A 24,333-nucleotide genomic window follows, 5' to 3' on the forward strand; every position below is an offset into this window, starting at 1 on the left:
AGGTCCGTTCTTAACCTGAAAGTGTTCTTAACCTGAAGCACAACTTTAGCTAATGGGGCCTCCCGCTGCCGCCAGCGTGTGATTTCCGTTCTCATCCTGGGGCAAAGTTTGTAACCCGAGGTACTATTTCTGGGTTAGCAGAGTCTGTAACCTGAAGTGTTTGTAACCCGGGGTGTTTGTAACCTGAGGTACCACTGTACGTATATTTGCATATTGCTCCACAGAAGGAGCAGAACCTGTCCCCACCAGAGGTACTACTCCTAGCATCTCATATAACCCTCCTTTGAACAGTCTTTGGATAACAAGTGCAAAGAAAGACAGGACTCATATTTATTTATTAAGCCATTTATATACTGCTTCACCCTTAGCATTTCTAACAAGCTGCATGGCTCACTGGTAGAGCATATATTTTGCACCCCAATCTGATTATTTGGCATCAATCTGAGAGTTAATAGTAGCTGGCTGTGTGTGTTTTACAATATTCATCAGGAGAGGAGCTGGAGAGAAAGGACAAAACTGCCCTTCGGTCCAGTCCCTATCACAATTTAATTCCTCCCTGCCATGGTTGCTACTTAAATAAACAGCAAACAGGATATAAAATGCAGACATACACTTAGTGTACGGTCCAGCTTACTATAAGTCACCTCCTTTTCTGGAATGGAGCATGTTCAGGTTTCTTTCACTTTCACATGAACCTAGTGAAATTTCCCCCTTAAATTTCCATATTAATGAAAGCTGAACCACGCAGGAAATTCTTCTTCTGTAACTGATTGTCCAGAGACATGGCCTTACTTTGCATAATGATTACTCTAGGTTGGAAATGGACAGGAGTTTTAAGAGCTGAAGGTGGAATGAGAGAGAGGCATGGTCCTTTTGGTTAAACAGTTTTGGCAGTATCTGCAGCAATACACAAAGAAACCCTCTGCAAACCTGTTTATGAGAGATGACTTATGGCAGTGGTGAGGAATCTTTGGTCTTGGCCTGCTGAAGGGTCCAATGTGGCCTACCTGTCAATCAGCTAATATCATTGTGTGATGTCCACACCTACCCGTCAATCAGCTAATATCATTGTGTGATGTCCACACCTACCTGTCAATCAGCTAATATCATTGTGTGATGTCCACACCTACCTGTCAATCAGCTAATATCATTGTGTGATGTCAGCTGATGGATGGGACTCAGTCCTGCATTGGCTGCGCCTGCCAGCTCCCTATAGGGAACTGACACACACAGGGAAAGCAGAAGACTTTAATCCTCCACTCATTGGCTGATGAGTGGAGGTTAAATCCTACTCAGGCCCCTGCAAGGGAGCAGGACTGAACTCTCCCCACATCAGTTGATGAGCAAAACGTTGAATCCTACTAGGTGCTTCTTCACCAGCACATTCCCTGAGGGGAATGCGCTAGCAAAACGGAAGCCTCCCTCCAAAGGATGCAAGGCGACTTTTGACAGGTAGCTGGGACCGCCCACCTATCAGTCACCGGCTGTCATCATGATGTCAGATGATTGATAGATGGGTGGCTCCATTCACCTGCCAAAGTTGGTCAGCAGTGATGGTGGTGGTGGAAGATCAGGATCTGGCCCACTGCGCCAAGAAAATTCCCCATTCCTGGTGAACAGGATATCAAAAACAATGCCTGTTTCTCATGCCACCTTCAACCCTACAACACTTGAATCTGAAAGGTTGGGGATGAGGAATTGGAAGAAGAAGAAAATGGAAAAGATACAATCCCAAAACCCTTGAAAACAAACATTACATACTTATTATCTAGTACTCCACCCCACCCACCCGCAGCTTGCCTCCGCCACAATTCGACTTCTTTAAATCTCTATCTCCAAATGTATCTTTGCATTTTCCAAATATATCATTCTTTGTACATCTTTTATCTCTTTTCTTTTCCGATTCATACATATACATTTTTTATTCTAGGCATATCAGCACATCTTTCTTAGAACAATATTTTAACATGTAATCTTCGAAACATTTCCATTCCTTTTTTAATTTTTGATTTGACTGATATGATGTTAGCTTTGCCAGTTCTAAATATTCATTTAATTTGCAAATCCACTCCCCTTTTGAGGGCAAGATTTGAGATTTCCATTTAGAAGCAATCACTACCCTAGCTGCTGTAGTTGCATATAGGAATTTTTTTTTTCCACTTGCGGTATATCTTTCCCTATCAGACCTAGGAGATATGCCTCTGGTTTTTTTAACAATTGGGATTTTCAACGTTTTCTTTAATTTCTCATGTAATACTCTCCAAAATTTCTTAATCTCCTCACAACCCCACCACATGTGTATTGGTGTTCCTGTGTCTTTACCACATGAAGCCAGAGATTCTTAAATCCTTAAAAATGCATGGCGTGGCGCTGGCGGGCAATTCTCCGCTCACTCTTTTAAGTCGTTCAGGCGGAGTGAAACATCTCCACCCACATAGAAGAAAGGATAAACGACCTCTCCGTTGCGGGGAACATCTTTCTTAATGACTTTACCAGCCATGTAAAAAGTCACGGTGTCTTGATCGCAATCCAGAAGAACCCCAATGGTTCCAGAGCCTTGGGGAGGTGGTTGGGGGTCGCTTTGCCGACGCCGAAGCCACCAGAGACCTTCCTGCACAATCCCCTCCTCTGGTTTAAGGGAGAGGTAGACATCCCTTTTCACAGACTCCCGGGCTACCCCGACCGCCCATTCCCTCTGGTTTCCGTACACCACTTCCCAGCAATGTTTCCCCGATTTAAACCCTGGAGAGCCCAACACGGCAGGGCTTTTAGTGAACCTCTTGGGGTTGGGAGGCACGGCGTGGTCCACACCTTCCGATGTCACAGTCTTCCGGTCTGTAGACACAACAAGTGCTGGGTGGGCAGTGTCCGGGTTAAAGGTCACTTTAGCGGCAACTGGGGGGAGACAGAACATTGAGTGTTATGGGCCCAACCAAGTCCTTGCAGAGGAGGGTTGGGCCAAGCCTAATCCCCCCCCCCCCGCCCCTGGCTGTGTACACACCATATATTTAAAGTACATTTAAAGCACATCCTGCCTCTAATAATAATAATAATAATTTCTAATTTGTACACCGCTCATCTGACTGGGTTTCCCAGCCACTCTGGGCGGCTTCCAACAAAAGATTAAAAATACATTAAACATCAAACATTAAAAACTTCCCTAAACAGGGCTGCCTTCAGGTGTCTTCTAAACGTCAGATAGTTGTTTATTTCTTTGACATCTGATGGGAGGGCGTTCCACAGGGCGGGCGCCACTCCCAAGAAGGCTCTCTGCCTGGTTCCCTGTACCCTCACTTCCCGCAGGGAGGGAACTTCCAGAAGACCATTGGATCTGGACCTCAGCGTCTGGTGAATGATGGGGGTGGAGATGCTCCTTCAGTGTTATGTACTGAGTTGAATAGGATCCAAACTGCAGCAGTCTGATTGGTCCTAGAACAATAGGATCCAAATTGCAGCAGTCTGATTGGTCCTAGAACAATAGGATTCAGAATGCAGCAGTCGGATTGGTCCTAGGACAATGCAGCAGTATGATTGGTTGGCAGGAACCAACCAATCATGCTCCAGATATAAGTGAATCCACAACCTGATTGGCTTACAGTAGAATTCCAGAATTAGCCAATCATGTGCAGCCTATTGTGTAAATAATGTATATAAAGCAGATACTATGAGGGGACATTCATTCCTCCTCACCACTATGAGCTGAATAAAGAGCATGAAATCACTTTGCGACTCTGAGTATATTTCACTGGCGACGAGGATGGGATCCCGCTGAGCTGACTGCCACACACAGCACCGCAGCACCGCCACCTGCCGCACCGCTGCCTCGCACCGTGTATCCAGGCTTCAGCTCCGGGACACAAGGAACTCAGAATGGCAACCGACAGCAGCTTCTCGCCGTTCAACCCAGCATCTGGAGACTGGGAAGCGTACGCCTCCCGTTTCACCTTCCTCCTAGAAGCCAAAGGGGTCACTGATGAAGAAGACGCCAAGAAGAGGGCAATATTCTTCAGCGTCTGCGGAGAGGAGACGTTTGAAATCGCCCGGGCTCTCCTTGCGCCTGAAGACGTCGCTACTGTTCCATACAAAACAATAATGGAACAGCTGAAGGGGCACTTTTCGCCACAGCCCTCAGTGGTGGCTCGTCGAAATGCCTTCTACGCAAGCGGCAAGCCCCCGGGGAAACCATAACTGGGTTTGTGACCTCTCTCCGCCAAGCCGCCCGGTTCTGCAACTTCTCAGAGCTGGAGAACATGCTTCGTGACCGCCTCGTCGGTGGCCTGGAGGATGAGAAGCTGCAACGACGCCTCTACGCTAAGAAGGACCTAGCGTTCCAGGTCGCTCTGGAGGAGGCCCTGGCAACGGAAGCTGCCAAGAGGTCGACGCAAGAGGCACGGCCGAGACTGCCACCCCAACCGAGGGTCCACCACGAAGACCTCACCGACGACTCAGGATCTGACAGGGAGGAGGTGCACCGAGTACAGCAGCGCACTCAAGCAGCCCACATACCACAGCTGCCTCGGCGAGAAGGAGGGAACTGCGCAAGCTGCGGGGAAAGTCACGAGAGGAGGACCTGCCGTTTCCGCAACGCAGAGTGCAGGCAGTGCAGAAAATTGGGACACATCGCCCGGGTGTGTCGAGCTCGGTCCACCCGACGCCAGGCATCAGATGACCAATCCAAGAGCCCCAGGTCCCGGGGCCCAACGCACCAAGGCAACTCGACGGAGCTCACGGACTTCCAGGTATACCAGTTGCCCCACCCCAACGTAGAGAAAATTTATGTAGAGGTACAGATAGAGGGCGCCCCATGCCGCATGGAGCTTGACACGGGTTCAACTCTATCCATAATCTCGGCAAAGACCTTAAGGAAACTGTGTCCTACTGGGGGTCCCAAACTCAGGCCGGCCCCATTCACCCTCCGGGACTTCCAGAAACGTAAGGTCCCCACAATGGGGGTGGGGACCTTCAGGGTGCAATACCGAGGGCGGACGCGGCAACTGGACTTGCTTGTGGTCAAGGGCCCCTACATTAGCTTACTGGGATTGGCATGGTTTGGACCACTGGGGCTAGCCATCACCGGGGTGAACCACACTACCTTACAAGTGGACGTGGACGCCATATGCAAGGAATTTCCAGGAGTTTTCGATGGGAAATTGGGACAGTATACGGGCCCCCCCATTGCGCTACAGCTTGACCCCGCAGTACGACCGGTCAGGCTCAAGGCCCGCCGGGTCCCGTTCGCCCTGAAACCCCGTATAGACGAGGAATTGGACCGGCTCGTGGAGCAAGGAGTGCTGGAGCCGGTGCCTAATGCCCCCTGGGAAACCCCAATCGTCACACCCGTCAAGCCCAATGGTTCGGTCCGCATCTGCGCAGACTACAAATGTACCATAAACAAGGCCCTCACGGCCCATGCATACCCAGTGCCAGTGGTCAGCCATGTCCTTGCCACCCTGGCTGGGTCGAAAATTTTTGGCAAGCTGGACTTAGCCCAAGCATATCAACAGCTGCCAGTAGATGAGGCCACAGCAGAGGCACAGACGATTGTGACGCACAGAGGAGCCTTCAGGGTAAAGCGGCTGCAATTCGGTGTCAGTGTGGCACCAGGCATATTCCAGAATCTAATGGACTCGCTCCTTAAAGGGATTCCTGGCGTCACCCCCTTCTTCGATGATGTGTTGATTGCCGGGCCCACACCAGAGGAGTTTGAGGACCGCCTCCGCACCGTTCTGCACCGTTTCCAGACGGCGGGTCTCAAGGTGAAGCGGGAAAAATGCCTACTAGGAGTGCCTCAGGTGGACTTTCTGGGATTTATGGTGGACGCAGAAGGGGTCCACCCAACTGGGGACAAGGTACGGGCCATTTGTGATGCCCCAGCGCCCAAGAGCAAGACTGAACTTCAGGCCTTCTTGGGACTATTGAACTTTTACCATTCCTTCCTTCCCCACAAGGCGGCGGTAGCGGAGCCCCTACACAGACTTTTGGACAAGCGGGCCCCTTGGGTGTGGGGCCAGCGCCAGGAGGCTGCATTCCAGGCAGTCAAGGACTTGCTTGTCTCAAACTCAGTCTTGGCACACTTCGACGAGAGGCTGCCGGTGGTGCTAGCATGCGACGCCTCACCCTATGGCATTGGCGCTGTCCTGGGACACCAACTCCCGGACGGAAGAGAGGTACCGGTAGCATACTTTTCCCAGACACTCAACGCAACCGAGCGGAACTACTCACAAATAGACAAGGAGGGGCTGGCAATTGTGAAGGGAGTAAAAAAATTCCATGATTTCTTGTACGGGCGGCCCTTCACCGTGGTGACTGACCACAAACCGTTGCTTGGCTTGTTCGCCCCCGAAAAGCAGACCCCCCAAGTGCTGTCTCCTCGCGTCCTCAGGTGGTCAATTTTCCTTGCCAGCTACCAGTATGCACTGATTCACCGACCTGGGAAGGCAATGGGCCATGCAGACGCCCTCAGCAGGCTACCACTACCGGAAACAGGCCCCGACCCAGCACCCGCACAAGAGGTTATGAGCCTGGAGCTGCTTCCCGACCGCCCCATTCAGGCACAAGAAGTTGCACACCATTCCAAGAAAGACAGGGTCATCTCCCGGGTCCTGGACTGGGTGTGGAGGGGATGGCCCAGCAGCAGCCCCGGGCCAGAATTCGCTGGCTACACAACCCGCAAACATGAACTGTCAGCCCACAAGGGGTGCCTGTTATGGGGAAGCAGGGTCGTGGTTCCCCAGCCCCTCCGCAAAAGGGTCCTCACAGCCCTACACGAGACACACCCAGGGGTAGTAAGAATGAAGGCCCTGGCCAGGAGTTATGTGTGGTGGCCGGGGATCGACGGAGAGATAGAGGCCTGGGTCAAACACTGCCAGGCCTGCCAAGAATCCCGCCCAGATCCCCCAAGGGCCCCAGTACAGTCCTGGGAGTCCGCCCGAGCACCATGGTCACGCCTGCATGTGGACTTCGCCGGCCCCTTTCAGGGGAAAACATTCTTCATAGTGGTGGACTCCTACACCAAATGGCTGGAAGTCGCACTGGTACCATCCACTTCTACATCCGCAGCCATCCGTGTACTACGCAAGCTGTTTGCAACCCATGGGCTCCCTGACACTCTCGTCTCAGACAACGGGACTGCATTTACGTCAGAAGAATTCCAAACCTTCACAGCGCAGAACGCCATCCGCCACATCCGTTCGGCGCCATTCCACCCTGCCACCAATGGCCAAGCAGAACGCATGGTGCGGACCACCAAGGACACCCTTCGCCGCATGACGCAAGGGGACTGGGAGTACCGCCTTGCCACATTCCTCCTAGCACAGCACAGCACCCCCAGCTCAACGACTGGCCGGAGCCCCGCTGAACTACTAATGGGTCGGCGCCTTGCAATCAGATTGGACCGCCTTCACCCCGATAGAGCTCAGGATGAGGTAGTGGTGGGGGAAGGCAGGAACCCCCGGACCTTCAAGGCCCAGGACCCAGTGTACGCAAAGAATTTTGGGGCAGGCCCAGCATGGGTTCCCGCCACAGTCACCAGGGCCACTGGCCCCGTGTCATACGAGGTGCTAACGGATGGGGGGCAATGCTGGCGCCGCCACTGCGACCAGATACGCCGACGATTCCCGGGAGAAAACCAGGAGGAGGAAAGGTCAGAGGAGTCCCAAGGGAACAGAGGGGCAGGGAGGCCCATAGAGCAGGAGGGGCCAGCAGGAGAGGCAGAATCAGTAAATACAGAGAGAACCCGCGAGGCCGAAAGGACACTGGAACCAGAACCACGACTGAGCGAGCCGGTTGCGCCAGACCAAACAGGCCCATCACAGCCAGCATCCTTGGAACACGAGCCAGAACCTGAACCCCGGACCAGGGAACACCACAGGCCGCAACGCACACATAGGCCGCCGGCGTACCTCGAGGACTATGAATGCGACCTCCCGGGCAGGACTGGAACTTAGAGGGGAGGGGTGTTATGTACTGAGTTGAATAGGATCCAAACTGCAGCAGTCTGATTGGTCCTAGAACAATAGGATCCAAATTGCAGCAGTCTGATTGGTCCTAGAACAATAGGATTCAGAATGCAGCAGTCGGATTGGTCCTAGGACAATGCAGCAGTATGATTGGTTGGCAGGAACCAACCAATCATGCTCCAGATATAAGTGAATCCACAACCTGATTGGCTTACAGTAGAATTCCAGAATTAGCCAATCATGTGCAGCCTATTGTGTAAATAATGTATATAAAGCAGATACTATGAGGGGACATTCATTCCTCCTCACCACTATGAGCTGAATAAAGAGCATGAAATCACTTTGCGACTCTGAGTATATTTCATTCAGGTATACTGGGAATTCTGGGAATGGTAGTTTGCCCCATCACAGCACTATAATTTCCAGCACCCTCAGCAAATTACACTTTTCATTATTCTTTAAGGGGGTGAAAGGGAAATGTGCTTTAATGCATAGTGTGTATACAAGCTAAGCAACATGGAACTTTGTTCCAAGAAGTCCATCTCTCTTCCTGGGTAAGCCATCATCTTTCCTTTCTTTGGCAGATGTAGTGTGTGTGTGTGTGTGCACGCGAGCGCACACACATACAAACACAGCACTTCAAAACGGGGACTTAATTTGTGCATGAGAGATTTGGCTAGAAACTTGTCTTGTTCTGCACTGGACCCAGAGTTATGGCTTGGGGATCTCCCTGGGAACCAAATACACAGGCAAGACCAGTAGAGTGCTGATGCTTTGAGCCCCTCCATCTTATGCTCAGGTCAGTGGCGTAGCGTGGGTTGTCAGCACCCAGGGCAAGGCAAGTAATTTGCGCCCCCTAACCCGTGGATTTTAGCAGGGGGCAGAGAGCTGCGAGTGCGAGCACGCCCCCCCCAGATGTTGCGCCCGGTGCGCCCGGCCCCCCCTGCACCCCTACGCTACGCCACTGGCTCAGGTTGTGTATATATGTGCAAATAAAACCATAAATCTTAAAGAAACCACATTCTCTCTTGACCTTCATTCCAAGAAAACTGAACCCTGCCTGGGTAAGCACAGGCACCCCTGGAGTCTCTTGCCGCTCAGACAGTGGTGTTGCGTGGGTTGTCAGCACCCGGGGCAAGGCAAGTAATTTGCGCCCCCCCCCCGCTGCACTGTCCCTCCCCCAGATAGTCCCTCTCTCTCTCTCCGCACCGCACTGCACCGCACCGCACTGCACCGCACGCCTGGCACCCTCTCCTCCACAGTGGGCGGCGACCCGGCGGCTCGGATCGGATTCGCACAGCCAGCACTGCAGTGAGAGTGAGTGAGCCAGGTAGGGGCAGAGAGCTGCGAGTGCGAGCGCCCCCCCCCCAGATGTTGCGCCCGGTGCGGCCGGCCCCCCCTGCGCCCCCATGCTACGCCACTGTGCTCAGAGGTTGGGGTACGCACAAGAGCACATTTCTATGATGGTCCCTTCAACAATTACACCAGAGATGCTGTACCTGAGACCTTCGAGTTGTGCTGGACTACATGCTGGCTGGGGCTGATGGGGCTTGTACTGTAGTCCAACTTTTAGAGGGTAGCTGTATCCCCACCTCTGAATTTAACACAGCTAGGGCTGTCATACATCTGGAATTTCCTGGACATAGCAGTCAGAACAGTGTCCAGGTAGAAATCACTGAAATGTCTGGGAAAATCCTGGCATATGGCAACCGATTTCAAAAGCCTATATTTTGGTGAATTTCCTTTAAAATAGCTCAAAAACTTCACTTTTATTATTTTTAATATTTTGCACACACACACAAGTTCGACTTGGTCAAAAGAAGCTCAACAACTTTTGTGCCCAGATTCTCACCTTTTTGAAATATGGCAACCCACACAAAGCCCCAAAGTGCCTTACAACATTGCCAGCTTTGAATGCACTGGGATTTTCTGGCAGTATTTCTCAATTCAGCCAGAATGACTTTTAGAAAGCTGAATTATTATTATTATTATTATTATTATTATTATTATTATTATTATTCCAACCCTCACCCCACAGTCTTATTTTACTCATTGTTTACCTCGATAGCAACCCTTTGGTAGTGAAGCCAGGACTTTCCCACCACCTTTCTGCTCAGCCAGAAAGCACAGCATTAGCCACAGGATACAATAGAATCCTAGGGAAGTACAAATGGGAAAAGAAAATGAAACCAAGAACAAGATGCTTCCATAAATAGAACCAGCATGGACTAGTGGTTAGGGTCTTGGACTAGGACCTGGGAGGCCAGGGTTCAAATCCCCACTTGGCCATAAAGCACACTGGGTGAACTTGGCTCTGTCACTATCACTCAGCCTAATGCACCTTACAGAGCGGCTGTGAGGAAAAGGTGGGATATAAATGTAATAATACTGTATTTTTCGGCCCATAGGACGCACCTAGTTTTTTGGGGGGGAAATAAAGGAATTTCCCCCCCCTTTATTCCCCCCCCCCAAACCAGGTCGGGGAATCCAAACCAGGTCGAGGAACAGCGGGGAGGCGCTGCCCGATGTCTGCCCGAAGTGGGGGCGCTCTGCTTCCAGCGCGCCCCGCGCTCCGGGAAGTAGGCTGCTATCCGCAGCCTAGGGAGCCCTGCAGGAATTCCCGTGGACTCCCCAGGCTTGCTGATAGCTTCCTGAAGCCTGGAGAGTGAGAGGGGTCGGTGTGCACACCGACCCCTCTCGCTCTCCAAGCTTCAGCGAATGCCTGCATTTGCCCCATAGGACGCACACAGATTTCCCCTTAATTTTTGGAGGGGGAAAAGGGCGTCATATAGGGCGAAAAATACGGTAATTATAATAAACTAGGATGCAATGGGGAGGTGATGGTGTTTACTTCTGTGTCCTTTATAGAGGATGTTCCGTATTTTGCAGAGAGCTTTACGGTCTTTGCTGTGTTTGCCCTCAGAGCATCCTTGCCAGGTAATTTCCTCTATATTACCAGCCCTGCCAAAGAAGACATTGGGTTTAAGCCAAGCCTGACTGACTTGGATGGCGGCCCGAATCTACAAATGTAGGTCCGGCTAAGTAGCCTCTGAACCCTTTCAGTCTTGCCTTATGATATCCAACGGGTTCTGAGATAAAATGAATAGCAGCAGTTCTGGCCATTACCTTTCAGCGTCGGCTGAACACCACTTCTCATTGGAAAGTTCCGGAAGCTCAGCCAAGAGACCAGAGAAAAAGACATAGCTGCCAGGACCTCTTCCTCCTCACTGAGGGTGGCCGCAAAGAAATAAAAACAAATGAAATATAATAAATATTTGTTTTTGTTTTTTTAAAAATACAATCAATAGAAACTTTTAGGGGGAAAGTTATTTATGTATGCTACAAGAGAGGCAAGAGTCTTGATAGCACAAGGATGGAAGAATGAGGAAACCCCGACAAAAGAAGAGTGGCAAGAGAAATTGATGAACTATGCAGAGCTGGCTAAATTGACATACAAACCGCGAGATAAAGACAACTGCAAAGAAGAATGGGAACTTTTTACAAATTACTCAAAAAGACAACAAAATGTATTGGACTCCTTGGCAGGTTTTGAATAAACATACACAAATTTATTGATTGTTAACATAGTAGACAGATAACGTAAGGATATATACAATTTTACAGTACACAGAGAATAATATGTGTTGAGAAATAAGAAAGAGTTGCTGAGGGAAGTCTCAGCAGGGAGGGTTTGATGGGGAGGTGGGGGGGAAAGGGGAAAATTATGAATATGATATGTTTTGATATTTTGTTATGTTGAAATTGTTAATAAACAAATTATATAAAAAAGAAACTTTTAGGGGGAAAGTTGTTACTGTTTTTGTTACATTGGAATCAACACAAAAGAAACAAAGCAGTAATTATGGCGCTATTAGATATAATGCATTTAACTGTATATCTCTTAGGTTTGTAAGGCAATTATATATTTCATACTCATGGAATTTGGGGGGGGGGGAACAGTATTAAAAACCAAAAGTAATACTTTGTCCAGCTGTTAATCCTACTATGAGTGGGAGATTGGGATCAGGGCTACACTGATAATAGGACCCATGGAGGGGAAGGTGGGAAGTCTAGATATTCGGAGAAATGTCTCAATATAGATATTTTGTTTTATACAGTCATACCTCGGAAGTCGAACGGAATCACTTCCGGAAGTCCGTTTGACTTCCAAAATGTTCAGAAACCAAGGAACGGCTTCTGATTGGCTGCAAGAAGCTCCTGCAGCCAATTGGAAGCCGTGTAAACCGCGTCGGGCATTCGGGTTCCAAAAGAACGTTCGCAAACCGGAACACTCACTTCCAGGTTTGCAGCATTAGGGAGCCAAAACGTTCAACTTGCAAGGCGTTCAACTTCCGAGTGGTACACAAGCCAACACACAGCCTCTTTTTTCTGTTTTCTTTTTAATGAAGCTTGCTAGTAGAATACATGCATTAGGTCACACCACATCTTTTCCGCTAGCCCTTGCACAACAACTCACAGAATTGCAGCACTTCCACAATTTATTCAGTTTATGTATCACACTTTCATGGAGATCAAGGGGGGAGCTGAAAACTAGTGTGGGTGTAGGATTTGCAGCTGTGGACACTTTTAATTTGGGAGCAATAAAAAGTCCAAAAGTACACAGTTTGGCAAGTAGAGACTTGCTTTAATCATCAGGGATCACAATTTAAGGTGACAAATCAGTCTCACATTTTCAATCAGCATAGCATTCAGGTGGCAGATCATTACGTCCTGACATGTGTTTTGAAACCTTTAATTTTTATTTCCAATGAAATTTAGACATGTTTATGCAGAAACCTAGACAGCATCTTAAAAATCTGAGACATCACCTTGCCAACAAAACCGTATAGTTAACCGTATAGTTAACCGTATAGTTAAAGCTATGGCTTTCCCAGTAGGGATGTATGGAAGTGAGAGCTGGACCATAAAGAAGGCTGATCGCCGAAGAATTGATGCTTTTGAATTATGGTGCTGTGGGAGACTCTTGAGAGTCCCATGGACTGCAAGAAGATCAAACCTATCCATTCTGAAGGAAATCAGCCCTGAGTGCTCACTGGAAGGACAAATCCTGAAGCTGAGGCGCCAATACTTTGGCCACCTCATGAGAAAAAAAGACTCCCTGGAAAAGATGTTGGGAAAGAGGAGAAGTTGGCACAAGGAGAAGGGGACGATAGAGGACGAGATGGTTGGATAGTGTTCTCGAAGATACCAGCATGAGTTTGAGCAAACTGCGGGAGGCAGTGGAAGACAGGAGTGCCTGGCGTGCTCTAGTCCATGGGGTCACGAAGAGTCGGACATGACTAAACGACTAAACAACAACAGCAACATGCAGAAAGTAAAGGTAATTGTGCTGGGCCACAAGATTTGTGAATGTGAAATGCTCACAATGTTCAAAAAACCAAATTCTGGTATGCTGTTAGTCTTTGGATTTCAGCCATCACCATTTACAGACTTTTAAGCCACGTAACCCATTCCGCAATGAAATAAAACACACGAAATATTCCTTGCATCACATGATCCTGTACAAGATGTTCAATAGATGATGCTTTGCATTTCACAAACAATTGTTCCAGCAATCAACACTTATACCTGCATCGTAATGGCTTACCTTGTTTTCCAGAAAAAAACGTATTTTTATTTGCGCTGACAGTGCCCAGCCTATTCCAGAAAGCTGGCAGGACTTCTCTGTGGTTAATGACTGGAGTTCACTTCGCTGAGATCTTTTAAATGATCTAACAAGGATGTGGCAAGTCTTCCAAGAAGGATGTGGGGACACATCTAACCCTTTCCTAGATTACAAAACAACCTGTAGAGCCTGTTCTATAGCACTCTCCGAGTGGCTTATAGGGGAGCTAGTAAGTGTCAGTTTATCTGATGCAAGTTCAGGAAACATTGCAAGCCCCCAGGAAAGACTTAATTTAGGAAGAGAAGGTCTTTCTTTTAGCTGTTGTACCACATATTGGGAACTCGGGTGGTGCTGTGGTCTAAACCACAGAGCCTAGGACGTGCCAATCAGAAGGTCGGCGGTTTGAATCCCCGTGACGGGGTGAGCTCCCGTTGCTCGGTCCCTGCTCCTGCCAACCTAGCAGTTTGAAAGCACGTCAAAGTGCAAGTAGATAAATAGGTACCACTGCGGCAGGAAAGTAAACGGCGTTTCCGTGCGCTGCTCTGGTTTGCCAGAAGCGGCTTAGTCATGCTGGCCACATGACGGAAGCTGTACGCTGGCTCCCTCGGCCAATAAAGCGAGATGAGTGCCGCAATCCCAGAGTCGGTCACGACTGGACCTAATGGTCAGGGGTCCCATTACCTTACCACATATTGAGAAATGATATTGTTGCACACTCAGGTGGTAAGAAGTTCCAGAAACTGTGCTGCCTGGAGCTGGGGTTCCTTTAGAAGAGAAAGCACTGGAGACTTGAGGCACTTTATATACAAATGTACAGGGAGAGAATAAGGGGTCCTTACCTTGTAGATGATCTGCTGTCTCGCACCAGACTTCCAGAGACAGAGCTGTCTCTAGGTCTGTCTAACTGCTCACTCACTGTCTGTTCCCAAAAGTGCCCCAAATGCTTGGGTTGGACGCCTCCCTCATCATTTCCACTCCCAACCTCTGAAGGCTTTCATATTTAAAACACAAGAGAGAACTTCAGTTTCGGTCCCATCGATGAAACCAAGATGCTGGCAACGAACCAGCAAGCTGCTCCACAAAAGCAATTGTTTGTGCCAGTATCACCTACGCCTCCACGGGGCCCAGGAAGTGGCATACAACAATAAAAAAGGACAATGAGACGTACAACCGGTTCCAACACATGTTGTACCCATTGTAGCTTTTCTTTTTTCTTTTTACAAATAGAAGAGAGAGAAAGAAATGTCGTCAGTTGACTTTTTAGCAAAATAACATACCATGGAGCCTGACGTGAACATTAATTGCTTTGTGTTACATTGATCAACGATGTAAGCCTTACAAAAATTATATGGGCAGTCCATATATCCAAGTAGGCATTAGAGTGATGATTATACACTATGCAGTCAAGCATAGAAAGGGCAGAGAGATCTTCAGACCACCAAGAGTACAAGGGCTTGCCCTTGAAGATTATTATTACAGTGGTACCTCAGGTTAAGAACTTAATTCGTTCTGGAGGTCTGTTCTTAACCTGAAACTGTTCTTAACCTGAAGCACCACTTTAGCTAATGGGGCCTCCTGCTGCTGCTGCGCGATTTCTGTTCTCATCTCATTCAGGTTGAGAACAGAAATCGTGCTCCAGTGGCGAAGCAGCAGGAGGCCCCATTAGCTAAAGTGGTGCTTCAGGTTAAGAACAGTTTCAGGTTAAGTACAGACCTCCGGAACGAATTAAGTACTTAACCCAAGGTACCACTGTACCCTCCAACATTTCTCCAATGAAAATAGGGACATCCTGAGGAAAAGTGGGACATTCCGGGATCAAGTCAGAAACCGGGACTTTTTCTCTAAATCAGGGGCATACCTGGGAAATAGCAGGTCTGGACTTGGAGGGTCTGATAGGTTTCAAAAGGGATTAGACACATGCATGCTGGATAAAGCTATGAGTGGCTACTAGATGCAATGGCTGTGCTACAATACAAGAACATAGGCTTCTGAATATTAGTTTCTGTGATTCACAAACTGAGAGTGGACTGTTGCTTGTGGGCTTCCACAGGGATCCGAAGGGCCACAGAGAAAACAGGATGCTTGACTAGTGAGATTAGGCTTCCAGTCTGATCTGGGAGGTTCTTTTTATGTTCGTTTGACATTAGAAGCCTTCTGACTTTAGAAGGCTTTTACTGTGTCATACTTTTTAACCATCTAGTTCAATATATTCTGCATGTCAGCTCTCCAGTGGTCTTCTGGCCATGATTCTTTTAAGCGGGAGTTGCCAGAGACTGAACTCCACCCCAGTCCAATAGTTTTTTTGTTTTTCCCTGAGGAAGAAATCCCTTTCCCTTTTCATAACCCTTATCTAGTCCTCCTGACCACACCCAAAGCCTAATTAAGTGAGCAGTGTTTCCCAACCTTTGGTCTCCAGCTGTTTTCGGACTACAATTCCCAGCTTCCCTGACCACTGGTCTTGCTAGCTAGGGATGGTGGGAGTTGTAATCTGAAAACAGCTGGGGACCCAAAGTTGGGCAACACTGCTAAGCGAGGCTTCTGCAGCTCAGAGCTGACCAGTTACTGAACCATGTGATAGTTCTGTGGGAAGCCTGGTCACATGGTTGCATCACAGAGCAACATTGTGATGACACAATTACTTACAGGAATAAGGCAGGTGTTTCCCAAATCCCATAGGTGTACTCCTTTTTAAATACGATTATCAACCTCCCCCTTGTTATTCTGATTATCATCGTCTTGTCACCCTGATCAATGGACCAAACGGAATAGTAAAAGTGGGTTAGGGGTCTTGGGGTTGTACCTGCTAGTCCCACCCCTGACCTCCATTCGTTGATTCTGCTCTTCTGTGCAGAGTCAACGTGTCTACCACATGCATATGCAAAGACCCCATGAAGAAGAGATGGACCCACTCATGCAGATCAGCATCAGGACCAGCGGTCAAAATGTTGTATCTCACACATGCCTGCCCCTTGTCTTGCCCAACTTAACAGGGCTTATATTTCCTTTACAGCACCTTGAGGGGACTGTGGCCCTCCAGATACTGTTGGCCAAAAGCTCCCATCGCTCCGATCATTGTCTCTGCCGGCTGGGACTGATGGAGTTCCAACAACATTTGGGAATGCTACTGGTTTCCTCGCCCTGTTTCAGAAGGCAACACTGGGACGGAACATTTGTAAAAAGCCTGCTCTGGAGAATGTGAGCTGCTGGGAAATGGAGGCTCTTTAGCTTCCCTTCCCATTCACACACCTCCTTTGAGCGGCAGGTAGGCAGGTGAGGCCATTGTTAAGAAAAAAGGCCAGCAGGGCTGTTTCTTGAGGCTCTGGTGGCCTTTCTGGTGTGGAGTGCTTCCCATCAGCTCTGACTGTTAGCCCAAATTGATAATAAAGTAGGTGCTCTTGCTTTTTGTGGTTTTACGAAGTAGCAATCTAGTATTGAAAAGAAAAGAAAAAAGCTTTTCCTGACATGGAGATGTCTAGTGGGGGAAAGTGTAACCTGCTAAATTTCCATGCCAGCTCTACTTTTTTTTAATAGGATGAGGGGGATGGAGCAGGTGAGGCGAGTTTATGAAAGGTGAGTTCTCAAGAACAAAACGGAGGGAAGTGATTGGCTGTTGGGAACAGAAGCAGGCTGGGATTGATTCCGTTCCATCTATAAATACTTCATACAGGAGTCACACGAGTCAGTCTCATCAGAGGCTCCATGCAGTGAGTAGCAGAGTCCCAAAGAAGGGCAGCAACCCCACAAGAAATGACAATGACTGAGGTTATGACGCCTGTAGGAACACAGGCCCCAGTTCCTAGGAGAAAGAGGCCAGGCCGAGGCAAGAGAGGAGAAACTCGTTTCCCCGAAAAGTCGTCAATAATTACAAGGTCAATGAAAAGGAGGAGAAGCTTGAATCCTGGTAAGACCATCAAGTCCCTCCCTAATATCTCAGGGCTAGTTGTCCAAGCGATTGCCGCAAGTGCGTCGAACGGCCTCACCCTCACAGAGCTGAAGGAAGTGCTCAGCGCCAAGGGCTACAATGTGAGGAGGCAAAGCCCCAGAACTCAGAGGAAAATGAACGCCTTGGTGTTGAAAGGCGCCGTGGTGCGCATGACTCACAGCGATGGCTCAAAGTTTTTCGTCATCAGGAAGCACCAGAGCAAGGCCAGCAAAATATTTGAAAACCACAAAAGGACTGCAGGGGCAAGGAAAGTCCGAGTTGGGCGAAGGCATGGCGGACACACTGGCACAAAAACGAAAGGCGAAGCGGAGGGAGCCAAGAGCTCTGCGGATAAGACGGGAGAGGCTCGCCAGAAACTCCGAATCTGCAACAGGAGGAGACGATGCCCCAGGAAAAATGGCTCTGCCCGGAGGTCACAGAGGCTTGCCCAAAAAGCTGCTTCTAGCATGTCCGACAACTCGGATAGCAAAGCCGAAGGTCAGGGCTGTTCCACCAGCAATGTTGCGTCTGCTTTGAAGACCACCAGGAGCCTCAGGAGCAGGCCTGCCTCTGCGGAGAAATCGAAAAGGGCTAGTAGCAAAAGCACTTCGGAAAGGTCAAGGTCTTCTAAGAGCAACAGCACAGCCTCTCCCAAAGGTGTGGGGAAGCCCTACAGCAAGGAAACACCCAGTGCAAAGAAAACAAGATTCTGCAGGAGCAGAGATGTTTCCTCTGCCAAAGAACAAAGCCCCAAGGGGAAAGCTACATTTCCCCCACGAAGGCCCAAGCGCAGAGCTAGACGAAGGAGATAGCAGTACCAAAGCCCAAGGCAGGAAAGGCCTTAGAAAGGTTGCATTTTGCTAATATAGATGTGTGTCTTTTTTCAGAACTATGTAAAATTCAATAAAGATAACTAATAAGCCCAAACAAGCAGCCTGCAAGAGTGGTTTTACTGTCTTATAAGCCAGAGTATTTTATCTATTCATAGGTATTCATAACTATTCATAGGCAGCCAGAGTATTTTATCTATTCATAGGTTTCGATTCAAAGCCATGGCCACTTCCGAAGAGCCCCCCGGATCAGGCCAAAGGTCCATATATAGTCCAGCTCCCTGTTCTCACTGCAGCCCCACAGATGCCTGCAGACCCTCCAAGTGTCCCTATTTCCCAGGGACAGTCCCGGATTTACAGAAGCCATCCTGGTTTCTGATTTGATCCCAGAATGTCCCGCTTTTCCTTAAGACGTCCCTATTTTCACCTGATAAATATTGGAGGGCATGGAAGGACGTCCCTATTTTCATCGGAGGAATGTTGGATGGTATGGAGCTAAGTGACCCCCGAGCCAAGGAGATAAGTAACTATACAACCTTTAGAAGACATTTGAAGGAAGCACTGTATAAGGAAGGTTTTTTAAAAATATGTTTAATGTTCTATTTTTATATATGTTAGAAGCTGCCCAGAGCAACTAGACCAACACAGTCAGATGGGCAGGAAGAAATAATAATAATAATAATAATAATAATAATAATAATAATGTCCCTATTTTCATCAGAGAAATGTTGGAGGGTATGAAAATATATCTCCCCTGCCCTCACTCTCCACTGCACAGACCAGGCCCATGCAAACCCCTTCCTCTCACACTTCCAGCTCCACCCCACCCTCCCAAAAGACAACCATGTTTTTCTAGGGGCGGGTGGCAGACGTAGGGTTAGCCCACACCATTTTGCAGTCCTGTCTCCCCTCGTCCTCCTCTTTCAGAAGTGGCAGCCATTTTGTGCTATGCCACACGCTCCACAGCAGCCATTTTGTGGCTGCCGCCCGTTGCGCTCTCCTGACATTCCAAATGGGCACCCCGGCCCTAAAAGCTTGGTGGTCTCTGGGTTGCCATTTAGGTACCATCTATTAGTACTCAGTATCTGTGCTTTTATTATTGCAAGGAATGCCCCTCTGCCCCCCCCCGCTGCCACAGGTTTAACAACAGTAGCTGCTTGCGGAAAGGAAACGGAGGGAACACATCCACTCAGATTGCTTGTTTTAAAACAATGAGCAATAATGGTGTTTAAGGGTTCCTGAGTTTCAGGGAATTGCTGCGAATCCTTCCAACACATCCTTTTTGCCCTGTGTATTGGAGGTGCCTGCAACTTTCTTGGCTGGTTGCAATAGCACAGGTAACTTCTAAGTGAGTGCGGTGAAATGAGAGAGGTGAATATTTTCCCTGATACTGAGGAACGCTCCCTGTTGCTATCAGTGTGTGCACATTTCTGCCATTGTAGCGTAATGGTTAGAGCATCGGTCAGCAAACTTTTTCAGCAGGGGGCCGGTCCACTGTCCCTCAGACCTTGTGGGGGGCCGGACTATATTTTTTTGGGGGGGGGGTGAATGAATTCCTATTGTAGCCCCACAAATAACCCAGAGATGCATTTTAAATAAAAGGACACATTCTACTCATGTAAAAACACGCTGATTCCCAGACAGTCCGTGGGCCAGATTGAGAAGGCGATTGGGCCGGATCCGGCCCCCGGGCCTTAGTTTGCCTACCCATGGGTTAGCGTGTCAGACAAAGACCTGGGAGACCATGGTTTGGATCAATACTCAGTCATGAAACTCACTGGGCGACCTTGCGCTAGTCATTGTCTTAGCTAAACCCACCTTACAGGGTTGTGGGGAGGATGAAATTTGGGGACGGGGACCACATACACCACTGTGAGCTCCTTGGAAGAAAGGTGTGGTATATAAATTTAATAAAATAAATCAATAAAATCAATATTGTATGAGTGTCACAATCAGGACATTGCTGACTTCCCATAGTAAGCCTAAGGTAGCTGTTGTGGGTGACTCTAATTTTGTGTTATGTGTCCCCACGGCAGCTATTTGGTGACAGACGCCACTCAAAATTTAAAGTGTGTCTATTGGTCCAAAAAAGTTGGCAACCCTATGATTCATGTTTCACTTTGCTCCCTCCCCCCCCCCCAACTACAAAGGCTCAAAAGCTGTACCTTTTCCTCGTAGGGGGAGTTGTTCTCACTCCTTGATAATTTCAGTTTCTCTTTTCTTTCTGTCATTTTAAGTAGTTGGAATTACTGATCAAAAGGCTGTATCTGAGACCGTGGAAAGAGGAAAATCTGTGCTGTATGCATCTGTATGCAAAACCCAAAATAGAAGGTTTTGCCTGGAAATGTAGGCTAAACTACTTGTATCTTGTACATGAACTTGCATTGGTTCTTATCAATAGTAGTTCTTAGCCTGATCACAGAATGATGATGATGATGGAGAAAATGATGATGATGGTGATGATGATGATTTCGACTACACCAAAATGGCAAAGATGACCGTGAAGATCAGGCACCAAGATGATAAAAAAATTAGTCAAGAGTGGAAAAAGTTTATAGAATATCTTAAAGACTGCAGTAGATATTAAAAAACGTTAGCAGGATTGTTGTAACACTTATACAGTGGTACCTCGGGTTAAGTACTTAATTCGTTCCGGAGGACCGATCTTAACCTGAAACTGTTCTTAACCCGAAGCACCACTTTAGCTAATGGGGCCTCCCACTGCCACTGTGCCGTCGGAGCACGATTTGTGTTCTCATCCTGAAGCAAAGTTCTTAACCTGAGGTACTATTTCTGGGTTAGCGGAGTCTGTAACCTGAAGCGTATGTAACCTGAAGCGTATGTAACCTGAGGTACCACTGTAATGTAATATGAGTTAAGGTAAAAAAGGAGATAAAATGGATTTGAAAAATGTAATGCGATGCAAAAAAATAGGGAACATTGGGACCCGGGGGTGTGGGGAGGAGTCAAAGGGACTAAGTAATCCCAGAAGTGTAGAAATTGAAAATGATGTGAGTACTGTATGTAAGAATATTGTTTGAAAAAATGAAATAACAATAACAACAATAATATTTGTACCCCACCCATCCACTGTATTCCATGTGTTGACAACATTATGGCTGGATTACTGCAACATGCTCTGCATTGGGCTGCCCTTGGACCCTGGTTCAGAAGCTCCAGCCGGTTGCAAAAGGCAGCAGCTTGACTAATGATGAAGGCACATACCTGACATGTGACACATCCGCTACAAGCCAGGTTCACGGTCCGTCATATCAATTTACAAAGCCCTGAACAGCTTAGGTCCAGGGATACCTTAGGCACCACCGCCTGCCTGACACCTTATATCCCACCTTGATCACCTGCTGCAGTGTCATTCAACAAGTGAGCGAGGCTAACCTCATAGTTATACGAAACTGAGTGATTTGAAACATTACCCCTTCCTGTGGGATACTCTTCCAACAGAGATTCAGCAAGCACCTTCTGATTTAACCTTTAAACATACGCTGAGTAAAATCCGGTTGTGTCCCTGTCAAAGGACAATGAAGACATTTCTCTGCATGGTGTCAGAAAACCCATAGGCTCTTTTCAGAGTCAATCCAAATCTTTCTAAGAGCTGGAACAGAAGTAGTGTTGAAGTCTCATTTTCCATAACTGATGAGTGAAAAGTCCCTTTAGCTGCAATTGTACACCCACTTGCTTGGAAGTTCCATTGAAATCTTTGCCTGTATACATAGGATTCTGCTGCTGCACGTGTTTCAGATTTTATTTTATGGCTATTGTAGAGTTGGAAGGGATCACAAGAGTCATCCGTTCCAACCCCCTGCAATGCAGGAATCTTTTCTCCGACATGGGGCTCAAACCCATGACCCTAAAATCAAGAGTCTCATGCTCTACCAGCATGCTCTAACCTTGTAGCTAATTATAAAGTATTTGGAACAAAAGTACAGGGCTAATAACATAGTCTCCTCCCCACTTCTCTAATTACTTTTTTTAAAATTTTGTCCACTGATATTGTAAATGACCATTTTCAAAAGGTTGCAATTTGGATTTTTTTTGGTTGTCAGAAATAAAGCCAGTGGGTCTTCATTTCATGGGTGCAGCCAAACCAAGCAAATAAATAAAAATACTTAACTAAAAGTAGATACTGCAGGAAGATTTTTTACAGAATTTTCTGGGCACTTGGGGTCAAAAGAACGTTAATTTAAAACTGTTGTTGACATTTCATTCCGAATCTGCTAGACAGAGGATGATTACCAGTGAGTGTCCTGCCTCCCAACATAAATCCTGGCTGTGCCCATGCTTCATTTTATAATGTTGTGCTGAGATTTGGATTAATATATACTTCAATGTACAAATCAGTATTTTGTTAAAACTGAATTGAGCTGAAGCATCTCTGTAACCCAGTCTTTAGTTTAACACGGATAAATTGGATTGTGGCCCTGCTTTTTTTTGGTAGAATGTGTAAAAATAAGTAATGAAATAAGCAAGAAAGGTATTTTTATGGATTAATACTGGATTAGCCCGAACTTTCAGTGTTTTATCCATGCAACAACCCTGTCTTGTGGGCTAGGCTGAGATGGTGACAGGTCTATATGGTCAGACAGACCATAAGCGCTCTTTAACACCCGAGACTTTATTAAACCTCATCGAACTTTCCACGAAAAAACCCCACCAAATGTCCTGAGTTTCCACACCACAGCACTCTCGGTTTTTATTACCATCATCCTATTTAACCTTATGATTACACCTAATCTAAAACTACCGAGGCGAGAAAACCAGATGTCAGGAGACGAGCAATACTAATAGGCAAAGTACTTCAGAGGTCTTTAAGCAGCGCGCTTTTAATCTGGAAATGCAGCAGCTCTTTCAGCGAGTCTTGAGTGGCTCTTAAAAGAGCCTTTTTAAAGATATTAAAGTAAACTGCCGGGTTTTCTCTGTATTTAAGAACCTTTCACCGTTGAATGCTTGTCGAGCTGCCGTCTCCTGCCAGGGACGGCTGTCTTTCTACTACTTCGGACACCTTTTGGTTTAGAAACGGCCGGCTGTTTCTTCGGCGACTTCTTTCTCGGCTCCCTGCTACCCGACGCCGGCCTTTTGTGGGCAGCCGCTGTTTTCTTCACTTTCCTCGCCTCAGGCTTGGCAGATTTCTTCGGCAGGGTTTTCCCGCCATGCTTGAAGGATCCCGAAGCGCCGCTGCCGGTTAAGCGGATCAAGACCCCATTCGATACCAGTTTATGCAGCTCCCGTTTGAGGTGGCTATTTTTGTTCCTGTTCAGGTTGTAGCCTCCTTCCCTGAGGAATTTCTTCAGGGCTGCCAGCGACACGCCCTTCCGCGTGCTGGAGCCCTCGAAAGCCTTCAGGATAAGCTGAGACAAAGGGCCGGAAAGGCGCTTCTTTCCTCTCCCCGAGGATTCGGAAGTGGACGGTTCGGAAATAGTTGCAGGTGGAGGGGCGCTCGAGCCTTCTGCCTCGGTGTGAAGTACGGGGCTTCCCTGTCGGATTCCCTGCCGGGTTGCTTGACGCCTTCCCTGCCGAGTTCCTTGACGCTTTCCCTGCCGGGATCCCGGCCGCCTTCCGCGACCCATCCTTCCACCCTCCCGCGAAGACAGCGCGCTGCCAGCTGTCCGGAGCGCCACTGAGAAATAAGCCGGGCATCAGGGTATATATAGTGTGGTGAGGCTGACGTAAAAGAACAAATTTGCATATGTACGTCTCTTCTCCCCCACCCCACCCCCGCCTTCCTTCTGTCACACAGTTGGAGAGAACCTTAATAGTGACAGTTTTCACTCAGGTCCGCTTTGGAACCCGCCGACTACATGCCTAGCGTCGATATTACCACCGCGGGGCGGGCTGGGGGCGGGAGGAGAGAGAGAGATGCGGGGTGTTTTTTTTAGCTATCTCGTATCTAATCATTTGTTTCTTAAATGTGCTAGTTGGGGTCTTTTTTTGGGGGGGGGTACTCACCCCCCACTTTCCAGGTGCGAGGAAGCACAGGAG

General features: G+C 48.1%; 3 protein-coding genes and 1 long non-coding RNA gene across 9 annotated transcripts in view; 2 read left to right on the forward strand and 2 right to left on the reverse strand.

Annotated features, from left to right (window-relative positions):
- The window catches only part of LOC310671075, a 91,387-nt gene extending 82,335 nt beyond the window's left edge, over positions 1-9,052 (forward strand). The window contains exons 2-3 of the long non-coding RNA XR_014507750.1: positions 8,328-8,757; positions 8,932-9,052. This is a non-coding gene — a long non-coding RNA (uncharacterized lncRNA). The remainder of the gene's footprint in view (positions 1-8,327; positions 8,758-8,931) is intronic.
- Positions 1,827-14,592, reverse strand: LOC310670888 (ohanin-like). Of its 3 annotated transcripts, none has more exons than XM_083426722.1 (4): positions 14,424-14,592; positions 11,085-11,185; positions 10,019-10,114; positions 1,827-2,895 (listed from the first exon to the last, which is right to left on the reverse strand). In XM_083426722.1, the coding sequence occupies exons 2-4, from the start codon at positions 11,158-11,160 to the stop codon at positions 2,390-2,392; spliced, it is 678 nt and encodes a 225-aa protein (XP_083282848.1). In that variant the 5' UTR covers positions 11,161-11,185; positions 14,424-14,592; the 3' UTR covers positions 1,827-2,389. The 3 variants fall into 3 exon arrangements, with proteins under 3 accessions (XP_083282848.1, XP_083282847.1, XP_083282849.1); XM_083426721.1 differs by lacking the exon at positions 14,424-14,592 and adding an exon at positions 14,271-14,385; XM_083426723.1 differs by lacking the exon at positions 14,424-14,592 and adding an exon at positions 13,567-13,716.
- A 1,572-nt stretch (positions 14,593-16,164) lies between these two features.
- LOC310670762 (uncharacterized protein) lies at positions 16,165-18,436 on the forward strand. Of its 4 annotated transcripts, none has more exons than XM_083426496.1 (2): positions 16,165-16,242; positions 17,122-18,436. In XM_083426496.1, the coding sequence occupies exon 2, from the start codon at positions 17,332-17,334 to the stop codon at positions 18,316-18,318; it is 987 nt and encodes a 328-aa protein (XP_083282622.1). In that variant the 5' UTR covers positions 16,165-16,242; positions 17,122-17,331; the 3' UTR covers positions 18,319-18,436. The 4 variants fall into 4 exon arrangements, with proteins under 4 accessions (XP_083282622.1, XP_083282619.1, XP_083282620.1 ...); XM_083426493.1 differs by having other exon boundaries at positions 16,227-16,358; positions 17,116-18,436; XM_083426494.1 differs by lacking the exon at positions 16,165-16,242 and adding an exon at positions 16,244-16,352 and having other exon boundaries at positions 17,116-18,436.
- Positions 18,437-23,159: 4,723 nt separating this feature from the next.
- LOC310670907 (histone H1-like) lies at positions 23,160-23,981 on the reverse strand. The gene has a single exon (XM_083426757.1). It carries the CDS (start codon positions 23,919-23,921, stop codon positions 23,277-23,279), a length of 645 nt encoding a protein of 214 aa, XP_083282883.1. The 5' UTR covers positions 23,922-23,981; the 3' UTR covers positions 23,160-23,276.
- Positions 23,982-24,333: the final 352 nt, after the last annotated feature.

Source organism: Podarcis tiliguerta (genome assembly GCF_965153285.1).
Source record: "Podarcis tiliguerta genome assembly, chromosome: 2".
NCBI lineage: Eukaryota > Metazoa > Chordata > Lepidosauria > Squamata > Lacertidae > Podarcis > Podarcis tiliguerta.

Bases quoted from the DNA above. Each gene is read 5' to 3' on its own strand.
- LOC310670888 (XM_083426721.1), bottom strand. The intron at 10,115-11,084 runs GTAATGGCCAGA...GTACTTCCCTAG, and splicing joins TGTTCAGCCGACGCTGAAAG to GATTCTATTGTATCCTGTGG. The intron at 2,896-10,018 runs GTAAACAATGAG...GTCTCCCCCCAG, and splicing joins ACCAAAGGGTTGCTATCGAG to TTGCCGCTAAAGTGACCTTT.
- LOC310670762 (XM_083426496.1), top strand. From the start codon at position 17,332: ATGACAATGACTGAGGTTATGACGCCTGTAGGAACACAGGCCCCAGTT.
- LOC310670907 (XM_083426757.1), bottom strand. From the start codon at position 23,921: ATGGGTCGCGGAAGGCGGCCGGGATCCCGGCAGGGAAAGCGTCAAGGA.